General features: G+C 49.8%; 2 protein-coding genes across 16 annotated transcripts in view; one reads left to right on the forward strand and one right to left on the reverse strand.

The window, feature by feature from the left end:
- Positions 1-9,752, forward strand: part of PTPRE (protein tyrosine phosphatase receptor type E) — a 158,541-nt gene extending 148,789 nt beyond the window's left edge. For all 9 annotated transcript variants that reach the window (XM_049103610.1, XM_025467638.3, XM_025467637.3 and 6 more), the window contains 3 exons: positions 594-760; positions 2,870-3,005; positions 6,826-9,752. In XM_049103610.1, the coding sequence (XP_048959567.1) occupies positions 594-760; positions 2,870-3,005; positions 6,826-6,900 (378 nt within the window). In that variant the 3' untranslated portion in view covers positions 6,901-9,752. The remainder of the gene's footprint in view (positions 1-593; positions 761-2,869; positions 3,006-6,825) is intronic.
- A 5,281-nt stretch (positions 9,753-15,033) lies between these two features.
- The window catches only part of MKI67 (marker of proliferation Ki-67), a 29,235-nt gene continuing 17,690 nt past the window's right edge, over positions 15,034-26,578 (reverse strand). Inside the window, exons 13-16 of one of the 7 annotated variants that reach the window (XM_049103606.1) lie at positions 22,976-25,627; positions 19,545-21,880; positions 18,238-18,684; positions 15,034-16,166 (exon numbers count right to left, since the gene is read on the reverse strand). In XM_049103606.1, coding sequence (XP_048959563.1) covers positions 16,101-16,166; positions 18,238-18,684; positions 19,545-21,880; positions 22,976-25,627 — 5,501 coding nt within the window. In that variant the 3' untranslated portion in view covers positions 15,034-16,100. Of the gene's footprint in view, positions 16,167-18,237; positions 18,685-19,544; positions 25,628-26,578 lie in introns of all 7 variants that reach the window. The other 6 variants (XM_049103604.1, XM_049103605.1, XM_049103607.1 and 3 more) reach the window with 6 other exon arrangements.

The raw sequence follows: 26,578 nt of genomic DNA on the forward strand, positions 1-26,578 counted from the left end.
TCCGTTAGCATCAGCTGTCGGGGGGGGCAGGAGGGTAGGAAGCTGTGTTATCAAGGGGCAGACCTCCTGGAACATTCGGACCTCCACGGTCGCCTGCCCCCTTGCTGGAGCACAGGGATGGGGGGACAGAGCGACCAACTCCAAGAGGCCATCAACGGCCGCCAACACCCCACTCAGGAGAAGTGGCGGGGGCCGTGGGGCAGGAGGAATAAAGTGTGTGGATGAAGCCCCAGAGGCCTCTCCAGGCTTTTTCAGAGCCTCTGGGACATGAGGGGTCCTGGCTTCTGAAGAAAGAGACGATCTTGTTCTCGCAAGCTGCCGAGAGTCCCGTAAAAGTGCCTGGCAGGCCCCAGCTGGGGGGTACCAGGGCCATCCTCTGGAAATCCTGCTCCCTCTCAGAGGGAAGTCCTGCTAGCCTTCCGCTCTAGGGTGCGCATGGCCTACAGAGAGCCTGGTCAGGCCCCTAAGGCCAGCCAGGTGAGGACAGGCCCCAGGAGGACCCCAAGCCTTGGTCCAAGTCCCTGGGAGGGTGAGTGGGCCTGGGGCCTGTTCCTGTGACCGGGCGGCACCGAGATGCCCTTTCCTGCCCGCAGCCCCTGGCCCGCCAGGAGGAGCAGACCCGAGTGGTACGCCAGTTCCACTTCCACGGCTGGCCCGAGATCGGGATTCCAGCCGAGGGCAAAGGCATGATCGACCTCATCGCGGCCGTGCAGAAGCAGCAGCAACAGACGGGCAACCACCCCATCACGGTGCACTGCAGGTGAGCAGCCCTGGGCCCGGGGTGCCCCCTCCTTGTGGGGCACCTCCAGACTGCACGCCCCCCCCTTCCTGCTCCCAGCGGCGTGATTTCCCTAGACTGTGTTGTCAACTTTCCCTTACACAGATGGCTTTACATAACCGCGTAAAGGTCACCGTCTTATATACATGCAGGACGCGTTGTGGGGGGAGGAGCCAGGAGATGACTCAAACCCACATTTCCTTGAGCTTTTGCAGTCATCCAAAAACCTGCCAAGCACGACTCAGACAAACCCATTCCCGAACTTCAACTGCTTGTCTTCACCGTGAAAGACGGTTCTGGCTCCGGCTGATGTGCCCACCCCTCCCTGTTCTGTCCCCCGCTGGGCTTGAGGAATCGAGTCAGTGCTACAGCACATCCTCACGCAGGTGGATTTTCTGGAGCCAACTCGAGGATGTCCAGGCTGGGATGGCTACCAAAGGCCTGCAGCCCCACCCTGGCCCCAAGCTTCTCAGCCCAGCTCCCAAGTCAGGTGCAAGGGAGGCCACAGGAAGGATGTGCTCGGGGGAGTGCATGGAGACAGCTGGGCATCCCCACCAAGGACCTTGATAAGCAGCATTACAAGGGGGAAGGGTGAATCTGACCAAATCTAAAGAGGTGCCAGCTCGCCGTCCTGCACCGACCCAGTTCTGGTGATGCCAGTCCTGTCCCATGCCAGCAGGGGACCTGGGCCACCACGACAAAGCTCTTCCTAACAGGAGTTAGGGGGTATTTTCATTTTCTGGGGTGCTTATTTGCGTCTAAAGTTGCACTTCCATTTCTTTTTCCACACGTGGCTTCCACTTTTGGGTGATGGCCATTTGCTCCCACCCCACCCACCTCTTGCAGCCACTAGAGCCTGAGCTTAACTTGGAGGGTTTGGAACTCTTTGCCTGGGACCGGGGTGCACTTCTGGCCTGGCCTGCAGGTGGAGCACACGCCTGTTTTGGGTCCTCCATAGGCGTCATTTATTTTTATTTATTTATTTTTTAATAAATTTATTTTTAATTGGTGTTCAATTTGCCAACATATAGAATAACACCCAGTGCTCATCCCATCAAGTGCCCCCCTCAGTGCCCGTCACCCAGTCACCCCCACCCCCCGCCCACCTCCCTTTCTACCACCCCTAGTTTGTTTCCCAGAGTTAGGTGTCTCTCATGTTCTGTCTCCCTCTCTGATATTTCCCACTCATTTTTTTCTCCTTTCCCTTTTATTCCCTTTCACTATTTTTTATATTCCCCAAATGAATGAGACCATATAATGTTTGTCCTTCATTTATAATAAACTAGAAATGAGTTCCTTCATGTTCTCCTTCCATGGGCCCAGACTGAGTTTAGGACCAGGAATGCAAAGGTGAACAAGATCCTACAAGGGCAGACGTGGGGACAGGTCATTGAAATAGGACAGGAGCCTTAGAATCAGCTCACACACGGGGCTCTGGGCCCCGAGGGCTCTCTGGAAGAAGCCAGCCAAGCCTGTCCACTTTAGGCCTGGTCGCTTGGCTCTCTGTAAGGTGTCTTGTAGGGTTTATCCTGTTTATCAAGAAAAATGGTCCTCTTACAGGGAGTAGAGCCAGATCTTCATGCTGGAAAGTGTCCCTTATCTAACCTTTCCTGGCGGCGACCGCCTTCTGTCCTAATATCACACCTTATGAACCAGCACCTCTCAGAAGGTGGTCCCTAGCACAGAAGGAGAGTCTAGACAGAGATGATCTCTCCCTAAGCCTGAACCAGGAGGGTTTGCATTTCTGACAAGTTCCCAGGCCATGCGGATGCTGCTGGTCCCGAGGACCCCACCCTGAGAACCACCGATCTACACAAGGAAGGAAGGAAATGGTTGCACTAGCTTGAAAGCATGTCACGGATCTCGATCCAACCCAAGAGAGACCTGTCCGCTGCGATTGGGCAAGTGTTTTAGGAATTTCACATTTGCTGACTCTTGCTCAACATAGGTGATCGTTAGAAATCCAAGCTTTGATCACTTTGGGTGATGATGGCTTCTGGGCCGATGTGTAGGGATGGGCTGCGGCCTGTCCCTTTCTCATGCCCCCCGGGGCGAGTCTGGTTGTCTGCATGAAGCACTTTTCCTCTGCAGTGCTGGAGCCGGGCGAACAGGTACCTTCATAGCACTCAGCAACATTTTGGAACGAGTCAAAGCCGAGGGCCTTTTAGACGTATTCCAAGCTGTGAAGAGTTTGCGACTTCAGAGACCACATATGGTGCAAACCCTGGTAAGAAACGCGGTGAGGAGGATGTTTGCGGAAGAAATGTCTCCTGTTGCATTTGGTGTCTGTCTCATGAAAGGAGCTCGAGGGTGTGGGGCCGGGGGGAGCTTCCCAAGGGCACAGGCTCGTGGCACTCTTTGCAGGGACACCGAATGGATCCGCTTCCTTCCTGGCTGGGGACTGTCCCCTGGGCAGGACACGGGGGAGGGGTGCACTCGTGACTTTAGACTGTAAGACCCCTTGGAAGATACACTGATGACTAGCTGTCTGTGTCAAGTGACTCTCCCATTCTCTTTCATTCTGTGACCAATACACACACTTTCTGGTGTGCAGAAGACATGCTTCCTCGCCAAACTTGACAACTGTTCTACCCCTGTAGGTGCAATTTCAAAAGTGGTTAGAGCACAGCACTTTCTCCAGGCTTTCTATTTTGAGATCTGCCCTCCCTGTCCACTCGCTCTGCAAGCTCAGAGCATCCCGACTCAGCAGGCATAGAAGGCGGCAGGAGAGGCCTTCCACAACCTTCCTTCCCATTGCAGGGGAAGCCCGACCACTAGAATCTCCAGAGCAGAGAGCAGGGCTCGCCTCCCCCTGTCCAGGCTGTGCGGGAGCAGTTCTCACCCTGACGACACACTAGCCTGACCAGAAGGGTGTTCACATTCCCCCGTTGCCAGGGGGGGCAGCAGCATATTTAAAGCCTTCCCAGGGGGTCCCAAAGTGAAGACGGGTTTGAGAGCCACCATGAGTAAAGGAAACAGGGTACTCGCCAGCTCCCCACACCTCTGGACCCACATGCCCCTCTTGGGGCCGGCCCACGACTGTGGTGGACACCTGAGAGCAAAAAGGAAAGGGCGTGAGGCCTCCTCCACGCTCCTTAGAGCCCTGGTTCCCAGTGCAGACTATCTTTCTTGCTAAAGCCCTGGAAGATGCTAGAGAGGTCTTTCTAAAAGTGATGCCTGCCTCCTGAGAGCTGATACCTCCTAGGGGCATCACAAACTTGAATGACTTTGGGCATGGAAAAAACACAGGTGGACCCCTCCATGGAAGATTTTCTAGATCAAAATAATAATAATAGGAATGCCCTCCCGAAAATAGCCATTTTTAATTCTGAGCCAGACTCTTGCAGTTTCTTTGCTGACTGTTTTTCAGTCCACGACAGGCTCCCGCAGGCAGAGGGAGTGGCTTCGGTGCTGCCTAGCCCCCAGTTAAGTATAAAAGCCCAGCCACGGCATTCCTCTGATGCTTGGTCTTTGGGCTGCCACCCCAAATTGATGGCTGGCCCCCGTCCTTGTTCTGCAGACTTGAACAAGCTCCTTCCACTTTCTGGACTTCAGTTCCTTATCTGTGGGAAACGGGGTGATGGCACCTGCCCGTCGTTGACACGCACATCTGCTTGTGTGTGTCCGCCAGGGGCCCCCGGGTGTCTGGCCCAGGGAGGCCCCAGCCCCTGGAGCAAAGAGCATCTCTTGTCCGGCTCAGCATACAAACACTTCCTTGCTTTTTAAGGGGCCTCGGCTCTCACAAATTCATCTGGTCTGGCCAACGTGTCCTATCTCCAAGAGCCTCTCCATCCGAGCGCCCTCCTGACTCAGCTCTCCTCTGGCCCACTGCCACCTCTCCCGCACCCCTCCCTGGGAAGCTGCCTGTGGGTGTCCTCTCGCTCGGCTCTGTACAATCTGGTCTGGTGGCACTTTGTAACGGAGCATTTATAACCTGACTTTGAAAGTCAGCATCTAGCTTTCTGCATCATCAGGGCTCCACTTACTTGGTGATTCAGGAAATAAATGGAGGAGAGTTAACCATTTAAGCATCATGATATCTGGTGTCACATGCCAAGGAACCAGGTGCCTGACACGCATTGTTCTTATCTTGCCCTCACCGTATCCCTGTGCCTACTCTTACAAGGGACCTTCTGTTGTCACCTGCATGTGGGAGGTTAGGTCACCTGCCCAGGGTCTAAAGTGTCATAGTGAGATCCACCCCTGGCCTGCCTGCCATCGGCATCGGAGGGCTCACCTGCGACCCTCTATGCAGAGACCTAGCATTTGGCAGGGATATTTTGGAAGAGAGCACAGGGTGTGAGAAGGTAACAAGATAAGGAGGTGCTTGCTGACATGCACACTAGTTACCCTGCAGGTGGCCGCCCCAGCTCACAAACCAGTCCCTAGTTGCTGGCCATGCTGCAAGGCTCCTGGGATAGGCTTTAGGGCAACCGGCACTCCAAGGCTAAAAGTTTGTTGTTGCCCAGAAACATTTTCTGGAATGTTTGTGCCTTGATCAGAAATGTCTGTGACCTGAGGTGTGGCCCGTGTCAATCCCAATAAATCGCCAAAATACACGCCACTGATCACTGGCCACCAGTGATTCATACTCAAGACACAGCAGGGCTGGGTCCCAGCTCTTGTGTTTGCTGCTAAAACAGAGTGATTAATGGCATCTCCACTTCCTCCCTGATTGGAGCCACCTTCGATGTGTAGCTGAAGGAACCTTCAAAATAGAAGAACGTGGAGAAGTCAAGTCAAAAGCTCTTTGCCTATATGATACCTCATGAGAGTCGTGAAGATGTTTGCTTCTCTAAAGAGAGTCTATATATTTATTAAAACTTCCCTCCAAAAATTCACCTGTTTTCCTTCTGGGGATCTTGCCCCGGAAGGATCAAGGTCCTGATCAATGACCAGGTGGGGATCTTAGCAGCCAGTAGTGAGGACCCTGCAGTCCCTTCCTGGCTCCCCCGGTGACTTCCTTGTGGTCTCAAGACCACCTTCTGTCCATCTTTCCTTTCTCTGGAAAGACAAGCCCCATCCTCTGCTGCCCAGACTGACTGAGATGCTGGAAGGCCCAGGCAGGCCAGTGTTTGCCGTCTGTCCACCCAGAAGCCTTTAGGCTCTTGTTCAACGTGTATTTAGAGAAGAGGCCGAACCCACTGTGTTGGGAGAGAAGATGGGAAGGGTGGGAGGCCACACTTGGTCTCCCCTGCGCCCCAGGCCCCTCATACTAGGGCCCAACTGCCATGCATCACTCAGCCAACAAAGTTCCAGGATCCGCCAGTGACCAGACCCTTTTACTCGAGAGGCAGGTTGGCTGCCGTCTGTTGTTACTCAGACCTTCGGGGTCCGCTCCCCATCTGCTTGTGGACCATCATGCACACAGTTTTCCAAAATCTCTGACAGCTGCCATTGGCTCTGTCTCTTACGTGTCTCCTTGTGGCGTGCCCATCATTGGCGGACAGGACAGGCCCGCGCGGCTGGACCTCCATCCACCCACCACCCAGGCTCCCGGCCTTCCCCCTCCAGGAGCCGCGGGGAGGCAAGAGTCAAATGATCTGCAGCAGCGTTTTAATGAGTTAAGGACCTTAGACAGATAGAAGGCAACAGTCTTCTGAATTTTAGTAAAATTTATATAAAACAATGTCCCCTTTTTAAAGTAAACGTAGCCTGGAGTTTCATCCTTTTTAACTTTCATGGATTACTTTTTTCCTATGTGGCTTATCTGAAGCCCAAAATTCTGGCTTTTCCCCATTTTCATTTCAAAAATAGCTTTAGGGGCGCCGGGGTGGCCCAGTCGAGTGCCCGACTTGTGGTTTTGGCTCAGGTCGTGATCTCAGGGTCGTGGGATCTCTTTCTCTCTACAATAAATAAATAAGCAAATCTTAAAAACAGCAACAAAAATCCAGCTATATTTGGAAATGTTTCTGGGCACAGAAAGTAAATTGAGTAACCTGTCAGATTGTTTTATGTCTTCTTTTAAAATGTTTCTCTTAATTAAATTAATGGAATTAAAAATATATATATATATCATTTTAACATATTCTTGTTTTTTTTTCCAGGAACAGTATGAATTCTGCTACAAAGTGGTACAAGATTTTATTGATATATTTTCTGATTATGCTAATTTCAAATGAAAATTCCTGCCTTAAAATATTTTTTAATTTAATGGTCAGTATATTTTATAAAGATCATGTTAATTTATTTCATAGTTGACATTAATACCCGTCCTAATTTCTTTGTATATATTTTGTTATGCTTTAAAGGCCACCTGCTCTAAAGTCATTAAATCTTAAATACCCCTTTTAAAAACTGGAATAATGTATTAAGGTCAAGTAATATCCCGTAAAATATATTTCTGCTAATATCAGTAAATATTTTAATTTTTGCGTTAGGTCCATCATAGCCTTTGATTTCACACATCCAGCGCCTCTAAATGTTAAAAATCTTAATATGCAACGTGTGCTTACGCAGAAGAGTAAACACAGAGCCCGCTGTTAAAGCGGTAGAGGACTCAAAAATCAGTTAAAAATTCTCTTTTCCTGACGCTGATTTTACAGCCCTGAGCAGAGGCATTTTGTGGAAGGGGAAATGTTCACGAAGATGCACTGTAAAGAGGGAATTCTGTGAAATCCTCCATCTCCTCTCATGTGGCTTATTTTTACATTTTTAAGATCACAGACTTTACAGCCTGAATCCAGGTCTAAAACACAATCGGCGTAGTTGGTGGCTGTAGAGTGACACTTAAACACGCGTTTACTCAAGGTCAGGTCCGCGCTGTCCCGGCTGGAGGAGGGGAGACGCAGTGCTGGTGGCGCGGTTCGCCCACGGCCGTGAGGATACAAAACCCGTTACTGGGCTGTGCTCCCAGGTAGCCACCTGCTGTCTTCTGAGAATGCAACCAATGGCATTTGTCACCCTCGCCTCCCACTCTGCCACCGCCGCCCGGCTGGTCCTGAGCGATCCTAGAGGCTCAACACAAACCACTCCCGGTTCCTAACTTCTGATAAAGCCAAACACCTGGCTCTCACAGCTGCAAGGAGCACACGCTTGGGGAGATGACCACAAGCAGTTACGCTTTAAACTTTCTGAGAAGCATTTTGGTATTAAAAAAAAAAATCTTATAAAAGCTAAGATTGTTTGTAAGAAAAGTCTTAAAAATCTAGATTTATACAGTTTTTTTTAAAGTCCCAGTCCTCAATATTTAAATGAAAGAAAAAGAGAGAGAACTCCTTACGTCTAAAAGCTAACTTATTTTTGAATAGAAATACTACTGAGATCTCTGACACTGGGTAATAACGATCTCACTGCCAGACAGGATTGATTTGTGGGGCAAAAAGGAAAGGGAGGAAGGATGAATGTAGAAAAGTTTAATTTGTGACAGTGATCTTTCTATGGCCATTAGGTAGCAGATGAGCACAATATATATATATATATATTTAAAAAAAGACACCTGTTCTAACTTACTAAAAGTGTTTAACACGTGCATTTGGGGTACATTTGTTTTTTTTTCTTTGCTTTTTAAAAGAAATAGAAAGGCCTTATTTGCCATTTCCACGAGAAGTGACTGCATCCTCCTATTGCACTGCTCATCCTGTGTCCATTCCTTGTGCACAATGCAAGCCCAGGGCTTGTTCCGTGCTGATAGCAGCCTCACGGTAGTCAAGCCTCTGCTGCCCCTCTGAGCCCCAGCCCCCGGGCGAGAGGAGGTGCCAGCTGGAAGGGCACGAGCACAACGTTGTGACCGCTGCCACCGCCGCCGGCCACATCCCTGGGCTGCACACGCACTGCTGAACGCACCCCTCTCTCCTTCCCGGTACAACGAGACTGCGTGGGGGTCGAGGAAGAAAATGGAGGGGACTTTGCAAGATGCACCACCGGTTGGTCCCATATGTTTTCATGATTAAAATCCCAAGTCTAAAGCCTTCCTTTGACTGAAGGAGAAGAGGGAGAACCAAGCTTTCATTCGGCACCAAACCCTAGAAACTGAGCTCGCTAGTTGTGATGAGGGTGACTAGTATTGTGTCTGAGGGGTCAAAGTCAAAGTCCAGGCCATGGATTTGGGCCCATCCTAGGAGCCCTCATTAGAATCTGTCAGGCCTTTCAGTGGCCTACCTGGGCATCTCTTGGATGGTGATTAAGATCAACCTTTTCAGGGGAACGCGCCCCTGGGAATGCGCCCTATTTGTGTGTTCTTCTGTCCCCTGTGGCTACTGCAGGCATCCTGGGACCCCCCGGGGCCCTTCCAGTTCTGGAAACAAAGCAGAAGCCACTATCCCTTGGAGGCACTTGCCTTTCTGAGGGTCTAGGATTTGTAGCCTCATGGCCTCTGCCCAGAACCCCCAGGTCCTGGGCGCCCTCCGTCCCAACAGTCTCTTTGGGCGCTTGGGGACCGGCTACCCTACTGTGCCACCCAGAAAGCTGACCTCTTCTTCCCCCTCAGTCAAAGTAGGTCCGTTGTACATAACAAGCAGTGCCACGCTGGTGGCACTGACGACGCCGACTTCCCTTCACGTTTTCGTATGTTGCATGCGGTTGCATTCAAATGCCAAATAGCGATTAGGAGCCTACCGTTCTGATCGACAAGCCGTACGGTCACTGTGTGACTCACTTTACTGTTTCTCTCCTCGTGCTAGACGAATGAAGAATGCATACCAGTGTTTTAAAAAGTATTTTTATGTGTTTTTAAAAAACTTTTTAAAATGAGCCTGACATGTCTGTTTCAGCGTTCGGAGACATGGCCCATGTTATTTTTAAAAAATGTATGATTACTGATACTTTTGTTTAACTAAGTTGTGTTTAATTTATGTGCGGTCTTTATAATATATGTATGTATTCCCGTTTCAACTATCATGTTTTCTTTTATTACATCTATAATTTGATCTTGCTCTGATTATAATGCCAGTGAATGTTGCTGAATTCTTTGTATATGCAAATTGCAAGATCTAAAACATTCTGATGCAAGGATAAATCTTTACTTTGACTTCCAGCCTGTGTCTCTTTCTTCCACGAAGTCTCTTCATTGCATTCCTGTGCCTTACGTTCTTTTAGACAAGACATTCATTAGGAGGTAGACACTGATTTATATAGACCATTAATTTGGGACTTCTAGAATAGAGCTTAGCCCTGGCATGGAAACAGCCCGGACACCGGGCATGGTGGCCATGGGGTTGGCCCAGCTCCCCGGTGCTCTTCAGAAGGCGTGAGCTGTGTGTGCAGCACAGAGTAAAAACTCGCCCTTCTGGGAGCCTGTGCTCCAATTAGAGTCCAAACTGGGCTCTGTGCTCGGAGCCGTGGTTTCTCGGAGTCCCCAAGGAGGAGGACAAAATGCTTCAAGTCCACGGGTGGGTGGAATCAGAAAAGCCTTCCAACATTGCTTGGCCTCCCCAGATCTGAAACCCTGCTAAGCATCCCTTTTGCACATCCATATGTCTCTGATCATTCGCAAATCTCTCTCTGCGCCCCTGCCACCTGCACCTCCTTCCTGGACCCACACGCCAGCGTCCTCTTTCAGATATTCCAGGCTTGTCATGGAATTTAAAATATGCTTCTTATTGTTGTATTTATTTAATACATGTTATGAGGCTTATTGTATTTGTTAAAATGGATGCTTTCATGACCTTTTATTCCCCTCTCTCCGCCCCTCCCACCCCCAAATATCACCTGCTATGAAATGCCCTTTGCTCCTACAGGCCCTTTCGTTGCTGGGTGTTCCTTATGGGTCTGTCTGCATGTCCCTTATCAGCTTTAGGTACAGCAGGATGTGGGGGCAAGGGACTGGAAAAGTGAAGATGCAGACAAGTGGGGGGGGAGGTCTGGGAGAGGCGGGGTGGGGGCAAGAATGGGCATCCACCAGCCAACTGGGACCAGGTGACTCAACCAACCAGTCTGACCAAGCCCACAGCCTCAGGGAAGGAAGGTATACCAGGCCAGCCTTGGAGGCACCCCCCTCCTACCACCACAACCACTCCATCAGATGGAAACATTCAAACACGATACCACATGCTAGTGACCTCGGACAGACTGGCAGGTTATAACACCCACCTCCAAGGGAAGTGGAACCTCGCTAGGATTGGGTGATGTGGATTAGGGATGTGCCTTTTGGCAGGTTACGTGGCATTTCCAAGCACCAGAGGACTCCAGGATGAGATACGTCTGCATGTGAGAGAACTCATGTATGAAAACTAAACATCTTAGAAGTGACGAAACATGTCCCCTGTGTGTTGCCTTTTTGCTCAGCATTCTGTCTTAGTTTCTGGCCACATCCACACTGGCAGCTTCCTTACGTGGCTTTCGAGGGCTGCTCGGTGTTCTCTAAACCTCACAAACTCTGGTGGTCGTTAGCTTATTTCCATTGCCTTGTTGTGTTCCAGGGTCATGACGACAAAGCTTGCACACATGCATGTTTGTTCTCATGTGCACAGTACTTCTCTGGGAGAGCTTCCTAGGGGTGGAGTTTCTGGGTCTACACATTTTAATATAAATCATCTTAAATATGAATAGCAACTGCCGAATTGTTCGAAGATGTCCCAACTCATTTGCCACCCGTGGAACAGTGGTGCCTGTTTCCCTACACAGCATGAACCCTGGATAATACCAAACCTTTTAGTTTTTGCAAAACTGACAGGTGAAAAAATCCTGCTTCACTTCAAATTGTATTTCCCTAACTTCCGGGGGGTTGAGCATCTTTTCACACTTTTATTTCTTGTATTTTATCTGTGAATCACTGATTTGTAGTTTTTATCCATCTTCCAAATTGTGTCCCTTGAATTTTCCTCATCGATTTATCACCGTTATTTAATCACATCAACATCAACACCGACTCTCTGTTATTCATGTTATACATATTTTCCTTTAATGCATTAGAGGAGATTGTCGTTGGTGGCTGCTTACCGCCTTGTCCAGGAAGCTTTGGGCCTCACCAGCTTACAGACTGGGTTGAGGAGCACAAGGTTGGTTCTTTCCAGCAGCCAGGTCCTCAGTGTGGCTCTTGCTTGGCAGTACCCGATAAACATACCGAATAGAACTTTAATTCCTATGAAATCATCATGCAGACATGAGGAGGGGCTTTGTGTGCACAAATCACGGGCATTTTGTCCCTTTGTAAAGACCAGAACTCATGAACTCCCAGCTGAATGCCCATGTGCCAGCATGACCTTCGGTGCTAGAGGCCCCATGATGGGGGAGGGATGTGACCATGTCTTGGGGGGCCCGGGCCATCCGCACAGTAAGAATCGGGGAACTGTGGCTGGATTACCAGATCTGTGTCCGGGAGGATGACTCCAGCGGCTCATCCAGAGGAAGCTCCTGGAAAGCCCAGCTAATGCTAGTATCCCAGTCACGTATCTTAACTCATTTTTAGTGAAGAGGTGGACGTTGTTTCCACAGTTGACATCTGTGATGTAGTCTATCCGTGCCAACTTGGGACACCTCACCCTGGTTCAGTGCCAGGCAACTGAGGCCCAGGCCCCCCATCCTGATTGGTGTGTAGGATTGAGGGGGGCTTCCCCTTCCTTTCTTCCTCAGCCCCTCCAGGTAGTGGTAAATTCCAGACACACCCAGACATCTGACCACCCTTCTCTACCTTCAGATAGAATGTCTTCCCCAGGACAAGCCCACTCACCACCAGCTCCCACCCCCCAGGACTCGGCTGCACACCCCCTCCCAGGACCTAGGACATCGTACTCAGGTGGCCAGAGAAAAGACTGAGCCACATGGATTTTCTTGGCCTTGTCTGGCAGCTGTGGGTGGAATCCTTGTCCTGGACCCACTGCTTCTGTTCAGACTGGTGAGACGTGACCAGGGGTTCCTGGAGTGCCCGTGTCTAAATATGGGGCCACTCCCGCAGAGCTACTGTGAGGGCTCAGTGGCCGGGACCCAAGTCTTGGTTTCAGCACGTCAGGCTTGTAGAGACGCAGCCCAGCTGGCAAGGCAGGCCCTCAGCCCTGGTCTGTGCGCCCCCTCTCAGCTCGTGGTCCTGCCTTCTTTACCTCAGAGCCTCCTTTAATGAAAGTCCTGTGGGTTTTAAAATCTCACTTCCCAGACATCCATCTGGGCACCTCGTCTGCTCGCAGTCCCTGATCTGCCCTTTTTGGGAGGACAAGGTTTAGTCTTGCAGAGGAGGCAGGCTGTCGGGCAGGGCTCCAGTGTCCCCAGAGCTGCACGCCTTGCGTGAGCAGGATGACTACAGAACAAGGAATGGGGACCCGAGCCAGCCCGGGAAATGGGCGACCCAGGCTTCCTTAAGGAGCCTCCCCAGAACCAGGTTTGGGGCTGGAGGGAATCACCTGTGAGTCTGGGAGGAGGAGAGGGAGGGTCCTAGGCAGAGAAACGTGCAGTGTGTGTGTGTGTGTGTGTGTGTGTGCATGTTAGTGTGAGTGTACATGTGTGTGTGAGCATGTGTTAGTATGAGTGTGTGGAGTGTTAGTATGAGTGTCTATGTGTATGAGTGTGTGTAGGAGTGCATGTTAGTAGGAGTGTGTAGGAGTGTGTCAGTATGAGTGTGTGGTTAGTATGAGCATGTATGTGTATGGGTGTGTGTAGGAGTGCGCATTAGTATGACTGTGTGTGTAGGAGCATGTGTTAGTATGAGTGTGTGGAGTGTATGAGCATGCATGTGTATGAGTGTGTGTAGGAGTGCGTTAGTATGACTGTGTGTGTAGGAGCATGTGTTAGCATGACTGTGTGTAGGAGTGCCTGTTAATGTGTGTGTGCGTGTGTGTGTGTAGGAGCATGTGTTAGTATTAATGTGTGGAGTGTTAGTATGAGTGTACATGTGTGTAGGAGTGCATGTTAGTATGACTATGTGTGGGAGCATGTTAGTATGAGTGTGTGTAGTATGAGCGTCTATGTGTATGTGTGTGTAGGAGTGCGTGTTAGTATAATTGTGTGTGTGGGAGCATGTGTTAGTAGGAGTATGTGGAGTGTTAGTATGAGCATACATGTGTATCAGTGTGTGTGTGTAGGAGTGCATGTTAGCATGTGTGTGTGTGTGTAGGAGCATGTGTTAGTATGAGTATGTGGAGTCTTAATTGAGTGTGTATGTGTAGGAGTGCATTAGTATGACTGGGAGCATGTGTTAGTATGAGTATGTGGAGTGTTAGTATGAGCATGTATAAGTGTGTATGTAGGAGTGCATGTTAGTATGAGTGTGTGTAGGAGCATATGCTAGTATGAGTGTGTGGAGTATATGAGCATGCATGTGTAGGAGTGTGTGTAGGAGTGCGTTAGGACTGTGTAGGAGCACATGTTAGCAGGACTGTGTGTAGGAGCGCATGTTAGTATGTGTGTGTGTGTGTGGGATCATGTGTCAGTATGAGTATGTGGAGTGTATGAGCATGTGTGTGTAGGACCGCGTTAGTATGACTGTGTGTGTAGGAGCATGTGTTAGCATGACTGTGTGTAGGAGTGCCTGTTAGTATGTGTGTGCATGGGTGTAGGAGCAGGTGTTAGTATTAATGTGTGGAGTGTTAGTATGAGCGTGCATGTGTGTAGGAGTGCGTGTTAGTATGTGTGTGTTTGAGTGTGTGTAGGAGCAAGTCTTTGGAATCTGAGGCCCGGAGAAGTCCCCAGTCCCCACAGCAGGGGGGTCTCCGTTGCTCGCACTCTGTCCTCTGACACTAGGTTGGCCTAGCTGGTTCTTACCGGCTGATGCTCCCCTAACGCTTGTGAAACATGCGTCTCGTGGACACATTTTATCAACCACTTGTTCGAATGAACTTCTCTAATCCGGTGCCTGCAGCCCCTAAAATGAAAACCAGGCTACGATGCTCTGGACATACTGCGCACTTACGAAGGTGAGGAAATACGCGGACTTATTGGAGTGAGATTTTTGGTTGGAACGGAACCCTAAAGGGTTTCTTAATTAACCAGTATGCCCCATTCCCCAGGCATGTGGCTAATTGAAATTTTTCTATATGCAAGGTTCATAATTACTACTAAATCCGAAGTGCTGGCAGAACAACTTAATCATAGAAAAATCCCATTATTTTACCTTTTCTTGTACTTTGCCACCACAGCACCATGTCTCACACCTTTAAACAAAGTGCCTTCTCTCATCAGGGCCACACTTCCTAAACTACTCCCCTTTTTTCTGCTCCCCAGGATCCCACCCCGTCTGGCCCAGCTCAACCACCACCCGCCCTGTGGAACCTCCAGGCGTCCCCTCCCAGCCGCACCCCTGCGCCCCCCCAGCGCTCTTCTCCTTGGCCTTAGACCCCGTGCCAGGAGCCTCTACCGCTGCCCCAGACGTGCCTGGATTCACGCATTCATCCAGCAAATGTCTTTTATTCCGTGCACATGGCCCCATGCCAGACACGATAGCAGAATGGACGGACAGGGACAGTGTCGGGGACAGCGACCCTCTCCGCTCTCTGGTCTCCATCCCCGCGTCAAGCTGCCCGGACGGGTGAGCGGGGAGGACTCAGTGCTCTGCTTCCTAGTTCAGGTAACACGGAAAGGGGGATGGGACGAAGTGGACGCAGAGGTAGGGAGGCCCGGTGGGGCGCTGTCTGGGTGGGAGACCTGAGGGGACACGGCTGTCCTTCGGGAGGGGGGCTTGTGTTGGTTCCTGAATAAGGTGGGAGCTGGGGGGGAAGGCGGCTGCCAGGCGCAGTCAGGGAAAGCACAGGCCAGGGGCAGATCCAGGAGAAAGCTTGGAACAGGGAAGAGGAAAGCTCGAGAAGCTGCGAGAGCTGCGGCTGTTCGGAGACGAGTGGCTCCCCGGTCGGTGCTGTCCCAGGGCAGCCACGCTGCAGCAGAAGAGGCTGGCGGCCCGTCAGATCCTCATCGGTGACCCCGACACCCTGCAGCCGGGCCACCCCTGGACTCCCTTCCGTGCTAAGGATCCTGAGGACGGGCTGCCCGGTGCAGAGGACCAAACGCGTCCCCGTCGCGATGAGCCTGTTCATCTGCCCCTTCGTACTGTCCCCTGAGTGCCTGCCCGGGGCCAGGGACACAGGGACAGGAGCCCCGGCTCCACAGTCTGGCGGGGACACAGAGCAACAGAGAGCACGCACGGCGCGACGTGGCAAGTGCTGGCGTGGGCGACAGGGACGGGCCTCGGGCCAGGAGCTTCGTGGCTTGCTTCTGCCAAAGCAAAGGCCATTTCTGGGTCCCCACCCCCTGCCCGCCCCGACCCAAGGTCTACGTCTTCCTCACGGTCTCAGGTCGGCAGATCTTTCTCAACAGACCATCCTGGGACAACACTCTAAGCCTTCTTTCCTTAAACACTCAGCATTATTTACAGAATTCCCTTTTAAATGTACCCAAATATTGTACTAGAATATATCACTAAACTGAACTTATTAGTTTCTGTTCTCCCTGTTCAGGTTCTTAGCTAAATATCTTCATCGTCCCGACGACGTCGGGTTCTTAATCTCTTGGGGCGCGCGTGGTCATTATCCTGTTTGGAAAGAAAAATGGGACTCTTAAGTAATTGAGACAAATAAAATTTTTTTTTTTTTGTAAACAACTCTGTGCAAACACCCCAAATCCTTACTAGATGTGATGCAGAACTTCCATTTTAGGAAATTAATTTTAAGGTTGGATAGTTCTTTTGAGATGTATCCTGGGAAAGTTGCTTTCGTTCTTTAAGATGTTTTGTTTTTACTACTTGGTTTTTAAAATTTAAATAGGAAACTTTGTAACTTATCCCTAATAATGAAGGTAATGAAAAAGGAAACTTCTCCACAAATATATGCATTTTTTCCCCCACTAATTAAAAAGTACCATTCAAAAAAGTTAATTCAAACATATACACAGGACAAGAGCTCTCGGGTCTCCTAAAGAATCTCTGCGTATGACGCGGACAGTCTCTCCGCACCGGGTGTGACCTATGACCTCCCGCTGCGGCATCTGCTCCAAGGAGCTGAGGGAGGCTCACCCCTCAGGACAATTAGATAACACAACAGACCACCTGCCTTCTCAGAGCTGGTGGGGCATCTGCTCCTACTTTACACCAACCCCGTAGCCCATCAGACAAGGACAAGATGGACTGTCATGCTGGGGATTCTTCGGAGGCCAACCCCACCAGCGACCTCACCAAGGAATCTTTAACCCGCTATTGACGGGAGGGATGGGTCAGGAAGACAAAACACAAAAATCTAAAAAAAAAAAAAAATCGAAGGCCGAGTTTGAAAGCAAATGACCTGAAATCCCTGAATATCGATGGGAGGTGTCACCTACTACAGTGCAGATGGCCTTCCGATGACCCAAAGATCGGGAGAAGGCCAAGCTGGTGACCCCAACGCAGAGGACAACAGAATGGGCACCTCACACGCTATAAAGGGCGGAGTGGGATACGCTCTGTTTTCTCCGACCACCGTCACCTGCTCTGTCCCTGCACCCTCAGGCTCAAAGGGGCGGCAGGGCCACCCAATGACACTCCAGATGGGGACGTATGCCAGTGCCATCACCATCATTCCAGCACGAGGTAAACATATTTCTACCTTTGCAGCAGGCACCGGACCAGGTCAAGCAGTAAGCTGCCCCGTGTACGTGAGAGCAGTGGCCCCAGCTGGCCTCTAGTCTCGAGACGCATGCCAAGTAACTTAAGGCCCTCCCAAACTCGGAGCTGCTGAACCCCCTTCTTTTAAACTAACAAAATAGGGGCACCCGGGAGCTCCGCTGGTGAAACGTCTGCCTTCAGCTCAGGTCATGATCGCGGGGTCCTGGGATCGAGCCCCGCATCAGGCTCCCTGCTCCTTCGAGGGCCTGCTTCTCCCTCTCCCTCTGCTGCTCCCCCTACTCATGCTCTCTTTCTCACTCCTTAATAAATAAATGTATCTTTTAAATAAACAGATAAAATACTGAAAAAAAATTTCAAGTATTTCAAAATAATGAAAAAAAAAAATCAAGTATTCCCCAGAAGGACACCGACTGAATTTAATCATGTGTCTTGGATTTACTCAGGGGACAGACGGCTCCTGTCCTGCCAGAGGTGACGCCACATGAGCAGGCACTGAGGACCGCTGGCCTTATGGACACTCTTGACTTTCCTCCGTCCCAGCTTCTAAAGGAACTCCCGCCGAACCCAGACAGGAGAGGCCCACCTTTCCGCTTTAGTAAGTTTTGCCGAGCTAACGGGGAAACTGGAGACATCTATCTGGAATTTTCGTCCTGGGCATGTTGTAAAGCAGTCAGGAAGTACTGACCACATCAGCTCCTTGCTTGTCCTGAATGGCGTTTTCATGATGTCAGTTTTCTATTTGAAGTGGGATTCCTGAGACAGGTACAGCTAAACACAGCTAGGACCTGCCTTGTGGTTTAGACACATGCTTCCTACACCGGTGCCACTAGGAGCTGCCAGCGTGCTCCACGTCGTGTTTTGCTTTTGCACATGGGGCAAAAATTATATTGAGATGCTCTATGCTCATTAAAAAAAGAAAGAAAGAAAAAGAAAGCAAAAAAGCAAGAAAGCAAGAAAGAAAGGAAGAGAGGAAGAGAGGAAGAAAGAAAAACTGTCAATTACTTGCCTCTTTTGTATTTTCGGCACATCTCTTGGCACTCCGAGTTACTCTGTGACAGGGTTCGCTCTCCAAAGCATTTCCTCCAGGAGGGTCTGTGATTTTTCTGGATCTCAAACGCTTCGGGGCGGAAGGCTGCCTCACGTCTTCCTCTTGCTCCTTCACGAGAGCACCCCCTCTTCTCTCCCCTTGCTTCTCCTCTGCTACATCGGGCGAGGGCATCTTACTCGGCCTCGCAGATCGCAGACACATTCTACTTTCACGGGGGGCTTTGCCCCCAGAAGCAGAACTCTTGGCTTCTGGGCTTTGTGGCTTCGTCTCTTGGGAGGTCTTCAGGGGCTTCTTGTCACTTCTCTTTGTTTTCATTTTCTCTGCTGCGGCTGCTGCTGTAACAGGCTCGGGTCTTGGCTCTTCCACTTCCATTTTATTGGGGCGTCTAGAGCGCAGGGACCTTCCCTAAAAATTTCAAGACACCCGCAGCATGCCAATCATGAGTAATACAGTTCTCACAATTCGACACGGACAGAGAGACGCACACAATCCAAGGGAACTTAAAAGAATTCGCCTGAAAAGTTTACAGTTGTTTTCTAAGGTGCCTGGAATCACTTTGCTCCAGGGAGAAATCCTCCCTACTGCTCAACCGTGAATAAGACATGCGGTCTACACCTTATCACCACATCTGAGTGTCATAGGTGTCAAATCGGATTACAACACACATATAAAGGGCACTCTAGAAAAATGCCCCCTTTTCAGGCAGTAAATGACTTCCTAATCCTTTACCAATCATTGCTGGAGCAGGACAGGAGAACTGGGATTTCTGGAACTGGATTTACCAACTTCTCTCCGTGTAGGAGGAACCCTCTCTACCTCACCAGCCCAGCAGGTAGACCGTTCTCAGGACACAAACCCCCACGCAGATTGTTCTAACCCCATGAAGACTGATGCAGATCCCACTCCGGCCCAGTGCTCCTGCTGGTGGGGCCTGGAACCACACAGGACTAAGCTCCCACCTGTTCTCGGGCCCTTTCCCACCCCTGCAGACGAGGAGAACTCAATCAGTTCCTGAGAAACTATGGTCAAAATGCGTAGTAGCCATTTTGACTACTTATTTTCCCCAGACTAGTCTCTCTACAAATCCCAAAATGATTCTTTACCTTGGTCTGCAGTTATTCAGCGTAGGATGCAGAACCTCCCCACCCCCCGGGAAAAGATATCCACAGAGACTCAAACCGAGGACAACTTACACCCAACATCAGCCCCCAGAGGAGAACCCCATCCGAGAGGGCCTATCATGACCACGGGACACCCAGCATCACCTGATGTGGCGGGGTCATCCTTCCTACTTCTTGTCCCTTTGCTTCAGCCTCTCTGTGGCTCCTGGGCAGGTCTCCCATGACTTCTATCTTTTCCACCACAACACTCAGCTTCTTCTTCACGGTCAGGGGCTGCTCCGGTGGGTCACATCCTTCTCTGGGAGCTGTCCTCCTCCTCTTCTGGGGTGGCTTCTCCTCTGCAGTGTCCTGGGCAGAAGTTGCAGAGCGCAGCCTCTTCATTCCTGTCTGACCTCCGTCCGTTCCTCGTTTCCTCTTGGAGGACAGGGAAACGCTGCCTTCACTTCCAGATTCTACAAGAGGGTCTCTCTGGCCCACCAGGTCATCCACGGCTTTTCCTCTGGGGGCCCTGACCCCTCTTTGCAAAACCTTCACAGGTTTCCCTCTGTCTGGAGTTTGCTTTGGAGTTTCCTGGATGCTACTCGCCTCATCTCCCAGTCCCTTGGTGTGACCTGGCATTTGGGAGGACTCTTTGGAACTGGCCAGTTCTTCCGGGGCTTGAGACTTTTCCTTAGGTGCTCTCGGTCGATTTTTCCTGAGCATTACATTTTCTGCAGGGGCCACTTTCTGCTTCGTGGTTTTATTCAACAGTTTGTTGTCTTCGTCACCACCTCCTGGTTCTGTGTGTGAGTGTGTGGCTCCCCGCCGCGTTCGGGTGGGCTTCCTGAGAGCTGACGGCTCTTCCTCTGGGTCTACTTTCTCGGGAGAGGTCTTGAGGCGCCTTCTCCTACCTGTTGGCTTGTTGACTGGTTCTGCTACTGGAGATTTGCAGGGTACACTGGTGGCTTTGCCATCAGCCATTGGGTCCTGGGTGTGCTCTGGGGTTTGGAAGAGCTCTCTGAGGCCAGCCAGGTCTTCTAAGGTCTGGACGTTTTTCTTGGGTGCTCTTGGTTGCCTCTTGCTTCCAGTTACATTTTCTGCAGAGTCCAGTTTCTGCTTTGGGATTGCCGTGGACAATTTGGTATCTTCATCACCACCTCCTGGTTGTGTGTGTGAGTGTGTGGCTCCCCGCCGCGTTCGGGTGGGCTTCCTGAGAGCTGATGGCTCTTCCTCTACATCTACTTTCTGGGGAAAGGTGTTGAGTTGCCTTCTTCTACCTGTTGGCTTGTTGACTGGTTCTGCTACTGGAGATTTGCAGGGTACACTGGTGGCTTTGCCATCAGCCATTGGGTCCTGGGTGTGCTCTGGGGTTTGGAGGAGCTCTCTGAGGCCAGCCAGGTCTTCTAAGGACTGGACATTTTTCTTGGGTGCTCTTGGCTGCCTCTTGCTTCCAGTTACATTTTCTGCAGAGTCCAGTTTCTGCTTTGGGATTGCCCTGGACAATTTGGTATCTTTGTCACCACATCCTGGTTGTGTGTGTGTGTGTGTGGCTCCCCGCCTCGTTCGGGTGGGCTTCCTGAGAGCTGATGGCTTTTCCTCTACATCCACTTTCTGGGGAAAGGTGTTGAGTTGCCTCCTTCTACCTGTTGGCTTGTTGACTGGTTCGGTTACTGGAGATTTGCAGGGCATTTTGGTGGTTTTGCCATCAGCCATTGGGTCCTGGGTGTGCTCTGGGGTTTGGAAGAGCTCTTTGAGACCAACCAGGTCTTCTAGAGAATGGGTCATTTTTTGGGGTGTTCCTGGCTGCTTCTTGCTTCCAGGTGCATTTTCTGCAAGGTTCAATTTTTGCTTTGGGGTTTTCTTGAACAATCTGATGTCTTTATCATCACCTCCTGGATCTTGCTCTGTGTGTGTGGCTTCCCCTGGCATTAGGATGGGCTTCCTGACAGGTGAGAGCTCTTTCTTTAAGTCCTCCTCCCCCAGAGGTATCTGGAGATATCTCTTCATGTGGGTTGGTGTGCTGCCTGTTTCTGCTGGTGGAGATTTGCAGGGCATTATTGTGGCTTTGACAATAGCTGTTGGTTCCTTGCTGAGCTCTGGAGTTTGGAAGAGCTCTTTAAAACCGACCATGTCTTCCAGGAATTGAGCCTTTCCTTCCTTGCTTCTAGTTACATTTTCTACAGGGTCTAGCTTCTTTGGAGTTTCCTTAGACAATTTAATGTCATCATCACCACCTTCTAGTTCTCTGCGTGAGTGTGTGCTTTCCCCCAGCATTTGGGTGGGCTTCCTGAGAGAAGAGGGCTTTTCCTCTAGGTCCACCTCCTGGACAGGGGTCTCGAGCTGCCTCCTTCTGATTGTTGGAGTGACTGAATCTGGTACTGGAGATCTGCAGGGTTCACGGGTGGTTTTGCCATCAGCCATTGGGTCTTGGCTGTGCTCTGGGGTTTGGAAGAGCTCTCTGAGGCCAGCCAGGTCTTCTAAGGACTGGGTGTTTTTCTTAGGTGTTCTTGACCTCTTCTTGCTTCCAGTTACATTCTCTGCAGAGTTCAGTTTCTGTTTTGGAGTTTGGTTAAATAATTCGCTGTCTTTATCATCACCTCCTGGTTTTCTGTGTGAGGGTGTACTTTCCCTTGGTGTTTGGGTGGACTTCCTGAGAGCTGAGGGCTCTTCTTCTAGGTCCAGTTCCTGGAGAGGGATCTCGAGCTGCCTCCTTCTACTTGTTGGTGTGTTGACTGGTTCTGCTAATGGAGATTTGCAGGGTACGCTGGTGGCTTTGCCATCAGTCATTGCTTTATCTGTTTGGTTTGGTGTTTGCAAGAGCTCTCCGAGGCCAGCCAGGTCTTCTAAGGACCGGATGCTTTTCTTAGGTGTTCTTGACCTCTTCTTGCTTCCAGTTACATTTTCTGCAGAGTCCAGTTTCTGCTTTGGAGTTTGGTTAAACAATTTGATGCCTTCATCATCACCTCCTGGTTCTCCGTATGAGTGTGTGCTTTCCCTCAGTGTTTGGGTGGGCTTCCTGAAAGCTGAGGGCTCTTCTTCTAGGTCCAATTTCTGGAGAGGGATCTCAAGCTGCCTCCTTCTACTTGTTGGTGTGTTGAATGGTTCAGCTAATGGAGATTTGCAGGGTATGTTGGTGGTTTTGCCATCAGTCATTGGGTCCTGGGTGTGCTCTGGGGTTTGGAAGAGCTCTCTGATGCCAGCCAGGTCTTCTAAGGACTGGATGTTTTTCTTAGGTGTTCTTGACCTCCTCTTGCTTCTAGTTACATTTTCTGCAGAGTACAGTTTCTGTTTTGGGGTATCCTTAAACCTTTTGATGAACTCATCATCACCTCCTGGTTCTTTATGTGAGTGTGTGTTTTTCCCCAGCGTTTGGGTGGGCTTCCTGAGAGCTGAGGGCTCTTCTTCTGGGTCTATTTTCTGGAGAGGGGTATTGATCTGCCTTCTTCTACTTGGTGTGTTGACTGGTTCTGCTAGTGGAGATTTGCAGGGTACGCTGGTGGCTTTGCCATCAGCCATTGCTTTATCTGTTTGGTTTGGTGTTTGCAAGAGCTCTCCGAGGCCAGCCAGGTCTTCTAAGGACCGGATGCTTTTCTTAGGTGTTCTTGACCTCTTCTTGCTTCCAGTTACATTTTCTGCAGAGTCCAGTTTCTGCTTTGGAGTTTGGTTAAACAATTTGATGCCTTCATCACCACCTCCTGGTTCTCCGTGTGAGTGTGTGCTTTCCCTCGGTGTTTGGGTGGGCTTCCTGAAAGCTGAGGGCTCTTCCTCTAGGCTTACTTTCTGGAGAGGGGTCTTGATCTGCCTCTTTCTGATTGTTGGTGTATTGACTGGATCTGCTAGTGGAGATTTGCAGGGTACTTTGGTGGTTTTGTCATCAGCCATTGGTTTATCTGTTTGGTTTGGTGTTTTAAAGAGCTCTCTGAAGCCAGCCAGGTCTTCTAAAGACTGGATGTTTTTCTTAGGTGTTCTTGACCTCCTCTTCCTCTTGCTTCCTGTTACATTTTCTGCAGAGTTCAGTTTCTGCTTTGGGGTATCCTTGAACCTTTTGATGCCTTCATCATCACCTCCTGGTTCTTTATGTGAGTGTGTGCTTTCCCCCAGCATTTGGGTGGGCTTCCTGAGAGCTGAGGGCTCTTCCTCTAAGCCTACTTTCTGGAGAGAGGTCTTGATCTGCCTCCTACTTGGTGTATTGACTGGATCTGCTAGTGGAGATCTGCAGGGAACTTTGGTGGTTTTGTCATCAGCCACTGGTTTATCTGTTTGGTTTGGTGTTTGCAAGAGCTCTCTGAGGCCAACCAGGTCTTCTAAGGACTGGGCAGTTTTCTTAGGTGTTCTTGACCTTCTCTTGCTTCCAGTTACAATTTCTGCAAAGTCCAGTTTCTGTTTTGGAGTTTGGTTAAATAATTTGATGTCTTCATCATCACCATCTCCTGGTTCTCTGTGTGAGTGTGTGCTTTCCCTCGGTGTTTGGGTGTGCTTCCTGAAAGCTGAGGGCTCTTCCTCTAGGCCTACTTTCTGGAGAGGGGTCTTGATTTGCCTCTTTCTGATTGTTGGTGTATTGACTGGATCTACTAGTGGAGATTTGCGGGGTACTTTGGTGGTTTTGTCATCAGCCATTGGTTTATCTGTTTGGTTTGGTGTTTTAAAGAGCTCTCCGAGGCCAGCCAGGTCTTCTAAGGACTGGATGCTTTTCTTAGGTGTTCTTGACCTCTTCTTGCTTCCAGTTACATTTTCTGCAGAGTCCAGTTTCTGCTTTGGGGTTTGGTTAAACAATTTGATGCCTTCATCATCACCTCCTGGTTCTCCGTGTGAGTGTGTGCTTTCCCTCAGTGTTTGGGTGGGCTTCCTGAGAGCTGAGGGCTCTTCCTCTGGGTCTACTTTCTGGAGAGGGGTCTTGATCTGCCTCCTTCCACTCGTTGGTGTGTTGACTGGCTCTGCTAGTGGAGATTTGCAGGGTACTTTGGTAGTTTTGTCATCAGCCATTGGGTACTGAGTGTGTTCTGGGGTTTGGAAGAGCTCTTTGAGACCAACCAGGTCTTCTGGAGAATGGACCATTTTCTTGGGTGTTCTTGACCTCTTCTTGCTTCCAGTTACATATTCTGCAGAGTCCAGTTTCTGCTTTGGAGTTTCCTTGAACAATTTGATGCCTTCATCACCATTTCCTGGTTCTCTGTGTGAAAGCATGATTTTCCTTGGTGTTTGGGTGGGCTTCCTGAGAGCTGAGGGCTCTTCTTCTAGGTCCACCTTCTGGAGAGGGGTCTCAAGCTGCCTCCTTCTACTTGTTGGTGTGTTGACTGGTTCTGCTAGTGGAGGTCTGCAGGGTACTTTGGTGGCTTTGCCATCAGCCATTGATTTATCTTTGTGGTTTGGCGTTTGGAAGAGCTCTCTGAGGTCAGCCAGGTCTTCTAAGGACTGGGCAGTTTTCTTAGGTGTTCTTGACCTCCTCTTGCTTCGAGTTACATCTTCTGCAGAGTCCAGTTTCCTCTTTGGAGTTTCCTTGAACAATTTGATGTCTTCATCACCACCTCCTGATTCTCTGTGTGTGTGTGTGCTTTCTCTTGGAGTTCGGGTGGGCTTCCTGAGAGCTGAGGGCTCTTCCTCTTGTTCCACTCTCTGGGGAGAGGTCTTGAGCTGTATGTTCATCCTGGTTGGCATGCCAGCTACTTCTGGTTTTGAGGATTTCTGGCACTTTTCTGCAGTTTTATTTCCCACATCCATTGGTTCTTGGGTGTGAGTGGGGGTTTGGAGACCATGGATGCCCCTCAAGTCTTTCTTGGGTTCTGGGTCCTCCCATCCTGTGAGGGTGGTCAAGTCTGCTACTGGTTCCCATTTTTGCTCTGAATGTCTTCTTGATCTCCTCACAGCTACCATCTTTGCAGAATTTTCTTCTGACTGGACAGCTTTCGTACACGCTTCAGAATAGCTCTCCCATTCCTCTGTCGCTCCCTCCAGGTTCCGCCCTCGCTGTGGAATTTTTGTCAGATGTCGTCCTGAAGTGCTCTCAGCAATGTCTGTTTCTGCTTCTCCGTCCTTGGGCCCTACACCTGGCATCCGTGTATTTCTGAGCTCCTCGGACCTTCGAAGCCTGTTTTCATTTGATGCCGACTTCCGAGGCTCTGCCCCTGATCCTGGAGTCTTCTCGATGTTTGTATTTACTCCAATAGCCTGTCGTCTGAGGGCAGGGCTTGCAGGACTTTGATTAGATGGCTCTTGTAATGCATTCTGACTCATGGAGAATACATTCTCTCCTACAGGAAACAGAAACACACATGAGAAATATATTCTGTTCCCTGTGTTGTGCCAATTTGGTATTTTACCTTTAGGAAACATTGCAGAAGAGCCAATAATTCAGCCTCCTACCCACCTGGCTAAGCATAGGAAGCTGGCTACTTATGTGGCCATAAGTCTGTCTTACATATGAACCACGCACTTAAGAAGAATGGTATCCGGTGACATACAGTGGGATCATATTGAGGTGGTGATTAGGATCTACAGGGATTAGATGAAAGAAAAAAAATTCCTTAAGAAGGGTCTTTTGAAGACTGCATCTCTGTGTCTCAGGCACCTGAACACGGACATTCTTTTCTTCAAACACGAGAAGCAAAGAGCTATTTCTCCTGCTGAACCACCATGATAACATGGCTTATCCTCAGTTTGCGTGGGGTCTATACCGCATAGAAAACACCTGCTTGTCGGCATAGGAGGCACTGTTAGTGTAGTAGGCGGTTTCCTCTATTACAGGTACAGGGTAACCAGTACTCAGTGAGAGGACAGTACTCAGTAGAGGACAAAAAGACAGACTCATTTCTCCCACCTCAGGCTCACACCAGGGCACAGACCATCCTGAAGATCAGAGGTGATAACTGCACAGTGCACACAGTATCTTTCTCTTTGGTTATGTACACTTATTTTGAGTTTGAGAAATTTATATAACCATGATAAAAGATCACTGTACCTCTCTGCAGGTCAACCCCTTTAAATAAAGAAGACAAAAGTGTACATAGGTAGTTTGCAATTATTACTCCATGGTATTAAAATTATTAACACAATTATTAGTTATATTAAATAAAATGTTATTATTACAATCATTCCTTTTTATGCCACTCGCTAAATAACAACATTAGTTCAACTGCTAGTAGGAAATTTCCCCAAACACAACAGAAGAGGGAAGCTACAAATGATTTCTTTTTGGGGGGGGG

Source organism: Canis lupus, chromosome 28 (genome assembly GCF_003254725.2).
Source record: "Canis lupus dingo isolate Sandy chromosome 28, ASM325472v2, whole genome shotgun sequence".
In the NCBI taxonomy this organism is placed as follows: domain Eukaryota; kingdom Metazoa; phylum Chordata; class Mammalia; order Carnivora; family Canidae; genus Canis; species Canis lupus.